This window comes from Sipha flava, unplaced genomic scaffold (genome assembly GCF_003268045.1).
Source record: "Sipha flava isolate LNK unplaced genomic scaffold, YSA_version1 0_pilon_pilon, whole genome shotgun sequence".
NCBI lineage: Eukaryota > Metazoa > Arthropoda > Insecta > Hemiptera > Aphididae > Sipha > Sipha flava.
The window spans coordinates 7,609,428-7,622,610 of NW_020271713.1; the positions used below are offsets into that span (position 1 = coordinate 7,609,428).

The following is a 13,183-nucleotide window of genomic DNA, read 5'->3' on the forward strand; positions in this document are numbered from 1 at the left end:
ATAAGTAGGTGGCGTCTACAAAAGATATTTTTTTTTTTTTTTTATGGTAACTTTACAAGATAGAACACATTTGGAAAAATATCAAAATAAAATCATGGTATTTTTACACAACATCGATGTCTAATTAGGTATTATAAAGTCTACAATATAAATTTAATGCAGAACGATATGATCAATTATTATTGGTTCGTCTATAGATACATTCAGTGACATCTAACATATTAACAATATAAATCAATTTGTGTTTAATAATGAAAACCACAATTCGAACGTTATACATCGATTTACAAACACGTTTACAAAATTATTTGGAATGTGTGTTTTTAATATAATAATATTATTGTTATTTTTATTATTATTATTGTTGTTAAAAGCTAAATTCCTTCAGTAATTAATATAACAGTGTGTTATTTAACCGTAAGAAGCTTAAAAGTACCTATACACCCAAGAGAATAATTTATACATATTTATAAAATAATATTACATAGACATATTTCAATCGAGTCACTAACGATTGTATTCCGTTCGGTCGAATTCTCTGTCACGTGGAAAGAATATATTTAAATAATGTTCAATGTTATTCGTATTAATACGAGTCAATAAAACACTGCTATTATAAAATGCTATACTATTGACATAAACAGTAATTATAATATCAATTAAGCGATATATTTTTTATCAATGAATTTTAAATTTTATAATTTTTTTATTTTTTTTTTTGCCAACACTTGTTGGCACCTGTTACTTATATATTTGATTATTATTATAGTAGAAAGTGAAATTTTTATTTGTGTTCTTTTATAATATACAAAAGGTCGTTTCGAACTTAAATAATTATAGGCAACAATATATAATAACGATATTATACAATAATACACACATACTCGTATATATATATATTATTATAGTCATATTTGACTTAGTATATTATTCGAATTGTATGGTATTTAAATTAATAATTATATAAATGAAAAAAATGATTTATTTGTATTGAAATGTATTAAAATCTTAATCAAACGAAATAAAAAATTATGATAATGATAATAATAAATGTGAATATTAAAACTACTGGTTAAAATTTATGATCATTTTTGTAGTAATCGGAAAACAAAATACATAAATAGTTATTTATGACTGGCAAAAATCTTTGCATTGATCCCAATAATTCAATAAAAATATATCAATAAATAAAGAATACATATAGATCTAAAAGTAGTAAGTAGTTTATTTGAGAATTATTTCCTATTGATTTTATAAAACCGTTAGTTACTACACATTTGTTTTGGGCTAACAAATTTGAATGTTTCATTCGATACCCAAATCAAATATCAAATATAAATTATCAAAAACAATATTGCGAAATTTGAGCATTACCTATAGAACAATGCAAAATAAATATAAAACTGATTTATCACATTTCAATAAAAAAAATTGTATAAACTCTACGCTCATTTTATTTCTATACTATATAATATTCATGGTTGTCTACATAATGAACTATTCTATGAAAAATGTATTTACAAGTTATATTATTTAATTACATATAATCTATTTATATTGTTATATTATAATATGCATGTGAAAACTATAACTTCTACTGATTATCAAAAAGTTAGTTTTAAGGTTTTCAAAATATTTGGTTTTTTTTTTTTTTGCTCATAGAAGTTTAAGTTACTCGTAAGTTACAACTTTACAAATGTCGAAGTAACATAGAATACCATGAGTATTAATGTTAATATCTCATGACCATTATCATTATTTTAATTCTCCACACAGCCTCAAACACAGGTGTAGGTATACTTTGGATAGTAATAAAAATAGTTAAGAAATGAGAGTTAATTGAGATTATATTAATTTAGTGTAACTTGTGACCTGATGGTATAAAGATTATGTTAGGCTATTACATTATGATATTTAAGCTTCTTTGATAGAAAATATTGAAATATTGAAATTTTTTGGTTTCTACAAGAAAACTTTTGAGGTTACATTTGGTTAGCAATGATAGAATATACTGAATTTATATTAGATAATATTACACTTTTATTAAAATCCATACGTATGGACTCCAATTCGACAAAGAATAATAAGGTAAGAAAGTAATGTCAAAATAAATGATAGTTAGTGTTTTTTTTTTTTTTTTATTCCCATTTGGTAGTGAAAATATTTATACGCTCCATGATCAAATCAAAATAATGTGTTTTGGCGTTGCGATATTTCACTAACATCGGCCTATTATAATAATATGATCATAGAAAAAATTAATATTATTTGAAAAAATTGATTACAAATATCAGGCTGATTGACACGTTATTTCTCAATACAAACCATTAATATATTTCTACCAATTATGTAAAAAATATAATTTAATCACAACGTGGTGTATAAAATTTAATCTTTTTTTTTAATTTTTTTTTTTTTTAAATTATTTTTTTATCTAAAAATTGTTCAATCACATTCAAATAACTGCCCGTCTGTTATTCAAATACGATAGAGATCTTCAACGTAACTTAATCAGACAATATAAAAATGTTTTAGATACTCTAATGATATATTTGGTTTTTTAAATTTTAACCGACTTATCCTTGAAACATTAAGAATATTCTTATATCTATCACTAGCCTAAATAAATTATAAGTATTATGTATTATGCTTGTTTCGAACAGAATTAAAATAAATTACAATATCCGTTTTGTAGCCTATTACAAGTTATCGACGGTCATAATATTACACTCTGGATAACAAACGTGTATGATATAATATATAACAGTGTAAGAAAACATTTTTCGTAAATAATTTAGATTGAAAAAATAATAATTATAATAATGATAAAAGTTATTTACAACAGTCATATGTAGAACTTAATTGAACTATATAAAAAAGAACGTTTCATAACATTTCCAAGGACTCGATAACCGAAGTCCTTGAGTCCGGATGTCAGCATCTTATTTTCCCATCACTGGCAACGTTGTAACGGACGCGTCCCTTTAGTGAATAATGGTTAGATCGGTTGTCTTCGAGTTCGGAGAATGATTTTCTTCTCCTCGACGAATTTCCCGGGCCGTCTTCACGGGAGTGTTTGGTGTTCGGTTCTTTCATGCTTATGAAACTCGTCTCTTTGAACCTACTGCAGATAATAATAATAATCAGTATTAAATAACATATATATTATACATATAGAATCTATATTATAGATACATGAAAATAAATCCTATTTTATCAGTAACCAAATATATCAAATCGATACGAGTTTGTAAATATAAGGATACAATTGTGATTGATAGCCCGTAAGTATATTAACTATGAGAAGAAATATATAGTTTTAATTTTAGAAATGATCGATATGATCGGGAAAAGTAATTCAGAAAATGTAATAGAATATGTCAATACTAATATAACTACAATGATTATCGGAAATCGATTAAAAATTAAAATCGAACATTTTTTAAGCTTATAGGAAATAATACAGACTGGTTTTCAAGTCTGAAAAAAGTATACCGGTAACTCTAGCGAAAAATTGTCAAATACTTATTTGCTATGAAACCGTATGATTAAGATCAATCGTTGTCGAAAAATGTTTCAGGTAAGAAAATGTTGCCAAAGCGAAAAAAAAAGTTATACACGAATTACGTCCCGTTATCATTATACAGTTTACAAACAACTAATTCGAATACAAAGATTCACCTCATACCGTTGTAAACTTACTTATAGTTTAATACCTTAATCGAATTGGTCTGTATTTTACCGCTTAAGTAATAGATTATAAGAGTATACCTATATAATATAACATATGGTTACACGACAAAAATAGTTTAAGTCAAATTATATACAAAGGATTCTCATGATTTCGCCAACTGCAAAATGCGTAAGTTTTACACCTTAGCCCTGTGCCCCAGAAAAACAAATTCTGCGGTACCATTGCCTTAATCCCTTTTCAGAAAGACACACGTGCAATGGCGAGCACTAATTTACGCGTGTGATTTTGGATGTGAATCCACCGGTATTCAGAGAAAACCGAGTCCACGGTATTCGTCAGGTACACGATTACGTCAAAGTGTCTCGGGTATTGTCTTACTTCCAGTGGTACGAGGACGCGGCCCCGTTGCTCCTAAGCATCATATTGTTGTCGTCGTACGCGTTGTCCCCTTCGTCGTCGTCGTCGTCGTCGTCGAACTGATTGGTGTCCGCTTCCAACACGATCTCTTCATCGTTGTTATCGTCCTCCTCCTCCTCTCCTTCTTCCTCCTCCTCGTCATTGTCTTCGTCGTCCGCGTTCTGATCTTCGTCGTCGTCGTCGTCCCTGTCGTGACGATTCAAAGCGTTAACCACGTTCGCGTCATCGTCGTACTCGTCATCGTTGCCCTCGTCGTCCCTGTCACCGTCACAAACGTCGTCGTCCCCGTCCCCATCGTCGTCGTCGCCACCACCGCCACCGTCCTCGTCGCAATAGTCGTGACGGCCGTCGTCCAACTTCACTGCTTCGCAGCCGCCCAAACGCTGACCGTAACGTTCTGCGTCTTTCATCAGCTCTGCGTCCACGCCCTCGAACAGGTCGTCCGCTGGCAGTGGCGTCACGTACTGCGGTTCTTCCTGCTGCTCGTCCTCTCGCTGCTGATGCCCGTCCTCCATCGTTCCGCCACCGCCACCGTCCACTTCCGACCCGTCGGCCTCGTCCGTCTGCAACGGGTGCGTCGCTCGGTACGGCAGCGGCAACGCGGCCCGGCCGATGGTCGGTTGCTTGAACTCCAGTATAACCGGATCCTGCGGACATAAATCCAAATTAATAACGTTATCGGTTTGTTTAAATCGGAGGCCAAGGGCCAATATACGCTCGATTGTTTTTGTTATAGTAGCACAGCGTACGCGTTTCCCGGAAACAATTATTTAGTATTTTTTTTTTCACTCACGACACATTTTATTGCGTTAGATATCTTAACAAATCGGAATATACGATCGCGCGCATGTTATGCGAATAAGATAGTACACGCAAAAGACTGTTCGATCCAGGGATACCGAAACCTCAATTTTCCAATTTGTTACACGGGATATTTTTCCCGAGAACGACGGTATTCGTAGGATTTAACAAATGTTTATAATATATGTTTATTTATATAACAAAAGTTATAATTTCTTATGGGTATTTTACCACGCAGAAATATCAAAAAGTAGAAACAGTTACTCTAACGTCGCACCAATAAATATGCCTATATTATTTAAAACCAAACTAAGATAACGCTTTGAATATCCAAGTCCCATTGAGCATTTCAAGTATCACCGATATATTTTCGATATCAAACGTTTGCTGTTAATATATTATTGATTATTTCGTGGTAAAGAGCATTTAAGTTTATTCCCTTCAACATAATACCCCATGACCTGCATAGTGTCAATTAATTTTTTGATTTAATTATTGCAGTATCTGCTCTGTAACATAAGTACACCGCAGCGTAAACAATGTACTTACTTGAATGAAAAGGCGAAGCTTATTTCGTATATACTCAAAGGTTGGCCTGTTCTGTGGACTTGTTTTCCAACAACTGCTCATTAACTTGTATACCGGTTCCGGGCAAATGCCAGGTCTAGACAAACGTCCACCTCTCATAACATAGTTCATAGTCTCTTTGTTCGTCATGCCAGTGTACGGCATCGATCCAAATGTCATGATTTCCCAAAATGTAATGCCATACGACCTTAAAACAGGTATAAAATTGAATAATTAATTTTGGTGTTATTCGAAATACTGAAGACAGTTTGACAACTTATCACGATTATTATTATTGTTATTTTAATTATTATTACCAATGAAGTTTTTAAATTTTTAAATCAAATTTTATGTTGACCAATAACATTTTAACGTGGGTTTTCAACGTTTTTATCTATATATATATATATATATATATATATATATATATAGATAAAATATATATATATATATATATATATATAAATAAGTATATATTTTGAATATATTTTATAACTCAAGACCCAACGAACCGATTTCGATAAAAATTTCAGGGCATATTAAAATTAATATTTAAATAGTTTCTGTGAAGTTTTTACGCTGTGCGATAAGTGTTTCCGGAGTTATGGTCTCTTAAGTGCACACCTATCGACATGGCCAAAAACAGTATACGTATCTTCGTCTCAGTTAAAGATAGCAATAACTCAAAAATATGCAGAATTGAGTTATCTATGTGATATTATTTGAAAAATTACGACGATTTCGATTCTATAACGCAATAACTTTTAGTTACATTATTCACCTCTAGAGATCGTTTATTTCATTCTAGAAATAGTAGTTTCATAATTTGAGTTATTGAAATCTTGAACTGAGGCGTCGATATGACAACAACAATTTTATTTTCCAGATAAATATTAATTGGTTTGAGATTACATGAGATTGTTTTTTATTCAATTTCAATTGTATGGATTTAAGTGTAAAAAATGCCACGACCAAGACGACAGAATATAGGGCGACGATCACGTAATTGTGTCGCCCAACAGTTTCATAGGAGATCTTAAAGTGAAAAGGCGCAATTATAACGAAATGTTGTTCAACAATTACGAAACGCCCGTCGAACTCCATCTGCAGGTCCGTCAACAAATCCAGCATCAAGACGAACGTCACGAATTTCGCTTCGTGCACAAATCATGAAATTTGCTGCGTTTTATTACGATAGTGAAATGGATTACAGTGAACATGGTATTATTGGTGGAATGACGGTGAGATGTCTACGTTGCACTGCAGCCAAATTTCCAGGTAAAACTGTTGGCATGTGTTGTGCTAACGGCAAAATGAAATTGCCAGCATTCGAATCTCCACCCGACCCACTGCACTCATTGACTTTTGGAACATTACCAACGTCCAAGTATTTTTTATCTCGCATTCAAGAATATAATACGCTATTTCAAATGGCTTCTTTGGGTGCAACGAAAGTTATGAGACAATTTTATGTCGACGTTCAATGTGATTACTTTATACGGACTATCTTTCGAAAAATGCAACCTGACTAGCAATTATTTTGACGTTTTCATGAATTCTGATCCAATTTCAAATTGTATTTTTCATATGTTACAGATTCAAGGTCAGATTTATCCAAATGTGTAGGGTTGATAATAAAGGATTTGGAAGAAAATTAATAATATTCTAAGAAAAATGATATGATTTTTATTGAATTTTTTTATTTTGGTGCTGTGAAGTGCACAGGTTCGACTATTAATTATTATAAAACTAACTCTAACTGCATGTATTGCTTTAATATATTGCTTTAGAGAAAGCAATAACTACACACGAACGAAGCCGGATTATTCAGCTAGTAGTACATAATATTATACATGTAGTATTTAATAATATTTTAATGATATAATTTTAAAATTTTAAATTTGTGGCCTCTTTAATGTTTTATTTTACTGTATTATCTTAATCATTTTAACTAATTTAAAATTTTGATAGAAATAAAGTTTATAATTTAACAACTTAACTATAAAAATTGTAGTTTATTTTTTTTAAATAATTTATATCTTGTCTAGTATTATATCTTTGAGTACTCTTAGCTTACTTAATAATATTCGTAATTTATAGTTTACTTTACAAGAATTTAAATTCAATAGTATGAAAGCACTTTTAACATTTGTATGATATTTCTTTCGTAAAGAAAGGAGGCAATATAAATGTATAAACCGTATTCAATATTCATAATAACATAGGAACTACTGTTAAAATTATTAGATTTTGATTTTTGTTAAATAAAAGGGTTTTGTACCAAACATCCGTTTTGGAATTGAATACGCCGTCAACCAATGACTCGGTAGGCATCCATTTAATAGGTAACATTGCTTGGCCATCTTTTCTGTAGTATTCGTTTCTAAAATTAAAAATAGCAACGGTTAACTATCAGACGAGTAAAATTCCTTATTCAGTGATATAACACATTTTTCACATTTCTCATCGTTACACATACCTGTACACATCTCTAGACATGCCGAAATCAGCAATTTTCGTTACTCTACCACGCCCTGTTGTGGACAATAAACAATTTCGGGCAGCAATGTCTCGGTGAATAAAATGAAGATGCTCCAAGTACACGCAACCTTTTGCGATGTCTAATGCCATTTTCAATAAATCTTTTAACCGTATAGGAATGATTCTGTGATTTTGTTGCTGAAAATTACAATACATTGAACAAATTAGTTTTCGTAGAACAAAAGAATTTCACTTGATCTATTTGTTTTTAAAAATAACAACACATCATCAAGTTCTAAAAAAAAAGAAATTTTTATCTAAAAGTGATAAAGTTAAATTTGTTGATTAATTTTCCATAGGGTTTGTTGAATGAAGTTAAATATTGATATATTTTTGAAAAAAATTATATACCATAACCATATAACATTTTCAAAAATAAAATATTTAAAACCTAGTAATTGTATATGTTTATAATTGTAGTTTCCGATTGAAAATATACTGAATAAAATAACTATACTTATAGTATGAATAGTTTTTGATTATAAATTGTAAATATGAAGGCAAAATAGACAGCCAAATGAAAATATTTCTTGATGAACACATTGATATATTAGTACATACCGCTGAAGGACGGTTTTTTCTCAAAAACTCTTTCAAGTCCCCACCGCTCAAAAGTTCAGTGACGATGAACCTATAGTTCTTTTCGAAAGTGATACCAATGAATTTCACGATATTTGGATGATCGAACTGACTCATTATAATTGCTTCGGTCAGGAAGTCACGTATACATGAGAGCTCGGCCCTCTTGATTCGTTGTCTTTTCTCTCTTTCTACTTCAGGATTTGGTGTGTTATCGTCGTCGAATTTCACCTCTACGTTAGTCATGTCTTTTTTCGGTTGCAGCGTCTGTAAAACAATACATTATAACCAGTTGCTGAATTACTGATACACTATTTACGACTTTAATGAAAACATATCCGATTCAATATCAATAAATTGTCATCGTGTTCAAATTACGTTATTATGACATATATCGAATACTGACCTTAATTGCGACTCGCATATCAGTCGTCGTTCCCGTTTTTCTGTAATAACCACGGTATACCACTCCGAAAGCTCCTTCACCAATGGATCTAGAAATTCCACGTAACATACATTATAAACTTTTCAAATCAAAGTTAATAGATTTCCATTCGACGTATATCTATTTTCTAGACTCAAAATCATATTTATAAAACCTGATTAATTATTTCATGCCATTCATTGCGATCCACGTATTATGATAATTAATATACAAATGTCAATTTTAACACAATATCTAATCATAGTAAAGCAATGTAAATTTTAAGAGGTTATATATATATATATATATATATTTTAAGAGATGTATAAATATTACTGAAGGATAGAATATTATTGATAAATAATATTTATAAAATAAAATAAATTATACCATAAAAATATGAAGTTAATTTTGTAAAAGACAAATTGGTGTGAAGGGAATGGGAAGGGGTGTCAAATGTTGCTTCTCTTGAACAGTATTGGTAGTTGGGACGGTACTGTTTTTACAATAAATTAATATACTACCACGTGGCATATTATGTGTAGAGTTTGTAGAATTTTCGACAATCAATAAAATTTAATATTATAAAAAAAATACTTAGTGTACCGTAAATAATAATAAATAATTGAATGACAAGTAAATTGATAAATTAAAAAATAAAATAATTTATTATAGTAACAAATTATTACTGAATTTGACTTCAGAGATTAATATTGAATTGCGTATAACTTACTTTTGTATTCTTAATTCATCTCTCGATATTCTTGGTAAATCATTTGTCGTCAATGTTCTCCCATTGAAATCATAACTAGGATTGATATCCGCATTACCATTTCTATTTCTTAATGCTACATTATAATTTAAAATTCCGTTATGAAGTATATTGACGTTTTCCTTGCGCTCTTTACGTTTTCGATAACTCCTGTCTGAAACCGTAACGCAATGACGATTACATTTAGTATCAAATAAATTCTAAGATGACTTACACATCCAAATTCCGAGGATCAAACATATGAGTACAACTGTGAATACACTTCCAGTGATCAAAAATATAATCTTTGTTGTTTCTGTAGATTGATCTATAATCATACAATAAGTATTACATATAAGATCATAGGCGCAATATTTTATCGGGATCTAAATGATTATTTCTGCATACTGTTGGTAATAATATAATTTAATTAAAACCATTTACAAAATAATCCCTATGTTCAATACCCTCGTGAATGTATAAGCCTTAAAATTATTGGGTAAAAGCCTTTTAAAATATCTTGTATAAGTATTTCTACTCTTTCCACAAATTAAATCCCTGAACCAATGTTTAACCATAAATAATTTCTTACGAATTTTCCACCTGTATAAAGCATGCTATAAGTAAAGTTTAAGTACAAGTAGTTTACGTTTTTGTTATATGTAATAATAAACTATGTTATAGAAAAAAAATTAGTCATAGTCTTAACTCTGATTTATAATTATTGTTCACGAAATAATTATCCGCGAAAACTGATGAAAACATGCACACGCTAATTACACTGATTTATGGTTATTATTTCGTTACACAAATTTTCACTTTCACTCAATCTATTATTCAATTTATTAAGATAAAAAAAAAAAAAAAAAAAATTAAATAAAATACCATAGCCAATCATGGTTAGATCCTTAAATATTTTTGATGTGAAACATCTAATGGCGCGGTACGGTAGTGAGACCGACTGAGGCGTGGTAACGCTCCACTCGCAGAAGTTAGGCGATTTCCTTTCTAAGCGCGCAATGTCGGCGTACCCATATAATATGTACACCCATATTGTTACGTATATGTATAACATGTTGTTTTAAACTAATATATATCATAATAATATATAATATACGTATGTCTTACATAAATATATATATGTGTAAATATTATTTTCTATTTAAATATGAGTGACAGTGAAAATATAACGAAAATATTGGAACGAGTTCACGACAATAATTGCCGTACCATGCGCCGTTCTTGGTCGTTTTCATAATTGAATGTATTTTTATTGCTTAATAATTATAACACGTTTACTATAAGCATACTATCTACTACCTGATATTTATTATATTTGTAATTATTTTAAAAATGCAAGAAGACCAAATGATAGACTTTTCATTAACTAGTAGTTAACTAAATATGTAATACTGTAATATAATTAATTTTTCGATAAAAGGGTTTTCCTCGTTCGTTGTTCTATAGGGTTTATTTTAAATAATTTTAAGTCTCCCCAGAATAATAACTCATAAGCCAAATACTAATAAGTAATTAATTATTTTATTCCTACTAATAAATACTTTATTAACTCAATGCTCTAAATGGACGCTTGTTATTGTTGAAGCGGTTGTAATAAAAATTATTACAAAAAGAAAATTGTTGATGTTTCACATCTGTCAGGCGTCCCGCGACGGATCATTTTACATTAATAACGTACTCAAAGTATTAAACTAGAAGAGCAATTTGAAAAACACTATATTTTATATCGGTGTGTTCAAGTACATTTATTTATTTTTTCATCTTATCCAGATGCATTTCTCTATCTATCGAACATAATTTGTACTAAAAGTCCATAAACTATTCCACTAGAGAGCGCCACTATTTATACATAATCTGTAATATTTGGGTCTAATTTCCAACAAACTTGTTGGTAAAAGTTTTGTTTCGAATCGCAAATCGTATGTCCTTAATCTAAATCGTTCATAAGAAAGTGTGTAATCTGAATTTAAATTTTAATTTGAAAAATTCATAAAATATAAAACGTACTGTACGCATAGTTTCAGAAAATCATACCGGTATATGTTGAACTAAAGTTTGGATAAATAACATTTTAAACTGAAAGTAATCGATGTCATTAATCGTGCGTTTTCTTTGACTTCATCAAACGAATATTACGTTGCTGGGTTAGTTATAAACTAACAACGCATCAATTTCGCCACAGCGTACACAGCGGATATTAATATTTATAAACATGATGGTAGATAAATGGTGGAGATTTACATTTTTTCATATGCATTTGCGACAGACTAAAAAATTTGCGACTGCGAATGTATATATATATATACATACAAAGTAATATCAACTTTATACGCACAATTAATATTCAAACTAATACGGTTTTTGTTTACCAAAAAAAGCATTGCACGAAACCCGCACATGTATTAAATAACACAGGTGTACTGACAATAAACGTGAGTAATGTGGATACCCTGAAATTCTGAATGCTTTGTTTTAAACAAAGACCGCAGCAACGAGGGTAAAATCATTTTTTTCGAAATCAAATTTCTAAATGTTATTTGTGGTACATAATATATCACGCGTATGTTTGGAACCGGCTCGGGTTGAATATTAACATTTTTTCCCCTCGTGCCGATAGGAAAATCATTCTCGTGCAAAAGGTATTACGTGAAATACCACTTATGTTTCAGTAGCTACTGAAATATTTGGAGGGCTAATCCGTCTACACGCCGGTGAGCACGTACGACGTTGAGATACATCTTTACTTGTGCCCCTCTTGCAGTAAATATATGTACGATCAACTTTTGATAGCTCGAAGTCCGAGGGCGAAAAAAATTCGACTAACTAAAATTTCGAGTTATAAAAAACTTAAATTAGTACGTTTCATAAAGTATTTTATATACTTTTTACATAGTTTTTAGTTTTTAAGTTTTTCAGAGTATGATTCTATATAAGAGTTTTTTGTGAATTTCCGAGTTTTCATTTAAGTATATCAAAATTACTTTTTTTGATTTCGCATTTTCCTATAAATTTAAGTAAATTTACTAGTTCATGCATTTTATACAATTTAGAGTTTAGCTATTTCAAAGTTAGCACATCATCAAAGTATATATACGTAGTTTTTAAAGACATTGAAATTTTGTAAATCAGTAAAATGAGGGGAACGCATTGTAGCTGCCCAAAAATAGCTCCGCACACACATTTTTTTTTTAGAACCGTAACTCCGCAAAAGATACTTTTAAAATCATAATAATTAGCAAGAAAAAAATTTCACGATACATAATTATAATTAATATAAACAGTTAACATAAACATATCTGTCTATTTTATTTTCATTATACAATTTTATTTTTTTATTTATAAATTTAAAATCGTTTTTTTATTCACATCTAATTATCCAACATTAATT

General features: G+C 30.1%; 1 protein-coding gene across 1 annotated transcript in view; it reads right to left on the reverse strand.

Annotated features, from left to right (window-relative positions):
• Positions 1 to 1,207: 1,207 nt before the first annotated feature.
• The window catches only part of LOC112679270 (ALK tyrosine kinase receptor-like), a 411,089-nt gene continuing 399,113 nt past the window's right edge, over positions 1,208 to 13,183 (reverse strand). Inside the window, exons 18-26 of the mRNA XM_025549015.1 lie at positions 10,010 to 10,102; positions 9,757 to 9,949; positions 9,006 to 9,093; positions 8,582 to 8,866; positions 7,959 to 8,158; positions 7,761 to 7,862; positions 5,462 to 5,687; positions 4,073 to 4,758; positions 1,208 to 3,124 (exon numbers count right to left, since the gene is read on the reverse strand). Of these exons, the coding sequence (XP_025404800.1) occupies positions 2,935 to 3,124; positions 4,073 to 4,758; positions 5,462 to 5,687; positions 7,761 to 7,862; positions 7,959 to 8,158; positions 8,582 to 8,866; positions 9,006 to 9,093; positions 9,757 to 9,949; positions 10,010 to 10,102 (2,063 nt within the window). The 3' untranslated portion in view covers positions 1,208 to 2,934. The remainder of the gene's footprint in view (positions 3,125 to 4,072; positions 4,759 to 5,461; positions 5,688 to 7,760; positions 7,863 to 7,958; positions 8,159 to 8,581; positions 8,867 to 9,005; positions 9,094 to 9,756; positions 9,950 to 10,009; positions 10,103 to 13,183) is intronic.